This window comes from Rhincodon typus, unplaced genomic scaffold, assembly GCF_021869965.1.
Source record: "Rhincodon typus isolate 14 unplaced genomic scaffold, sRhiTyp1.1 hic_rhity00007122, whole genome shotgun sequence".
NCBI classification, from domain to species: Eukaryota; Metazoa; Chordata; class Chondrichthyes; order Orectolobiformes; family Rhincodontidae; genus Rhincodon; species Rhincodon typus.
In genome coordinates, this window is record NW_025972760.1 from 1 (window position 1) to 507 (window position 507).

The 507-nt window shown below is 53.3% G+C and overlaps 1 protein-coding gene across 1 annotated transcript in view; it reads right to left on the minus strand.

Annotated features, from left to right (window-relative positions):
* Positions 1-179: 179 nt before the first annotated feature.
* The window catches only part of LOC125482206 (membrane-associated phosphatidylinositol transfer protein 1-like), a gene marked incomplete at its 3' end in the record, with an annotated part of 6,135 nt that continues 5,807 nt past the window's right edge, over positions 180-507 (minus strand). Inside the window, exon 5 of the mRNA XM_048594222.1 lies at positions 180-328. Within this exon, the coding sequence (XP_048450179.1) occupies positions 180-328 (149 nt within the window). The remainder of the gene's footprint in view (positions 329-507) is intronic.

Below are 507 nucleotides of genomic sequence, written 5' to 3' on the forward strand. Positions count from 1 at the left end.
CACTCTCAGGCAGCATGTTCCAGACCCTAACCCCTCCATTGACCCTGTCTCCCCCACACTCTCAGGCAGCATGTTCCAGACCCTAAACCCTCGACTGACCCTGTCTCCCCCACACTCTCAGGCAGCACGTTCCAGACCCTAACCCCTGAATAAGCTCCCCCCACCCCCCATGCTGTTACCTGACAAACATCCGTACGGGGTAGACCCCGATGGGGAGACGCTGATCAGACGGGATTGTACACGAGACCCTGCCACTGTTGCTGGTGATTTCTGATCCAAACTGGACCCACTTCCCTGAGGGAGGCTGGGTCAGAATGTAGATATCAACCTGACGGAGAGAGAAAGAGAAAGTGAGAGAGAGAGTGAAGGCAACCAGACAGACAGATAACAACCTGTGAGAGAGACGCTGAGAGAAATAATGGTCTGGGAGACAGAGAAGATGACCAGAGAGAGAGATAATAAACTGTCTGTGTGTGTGTGTGTGTGTGTGTGTGTGTGTGTGTGTGT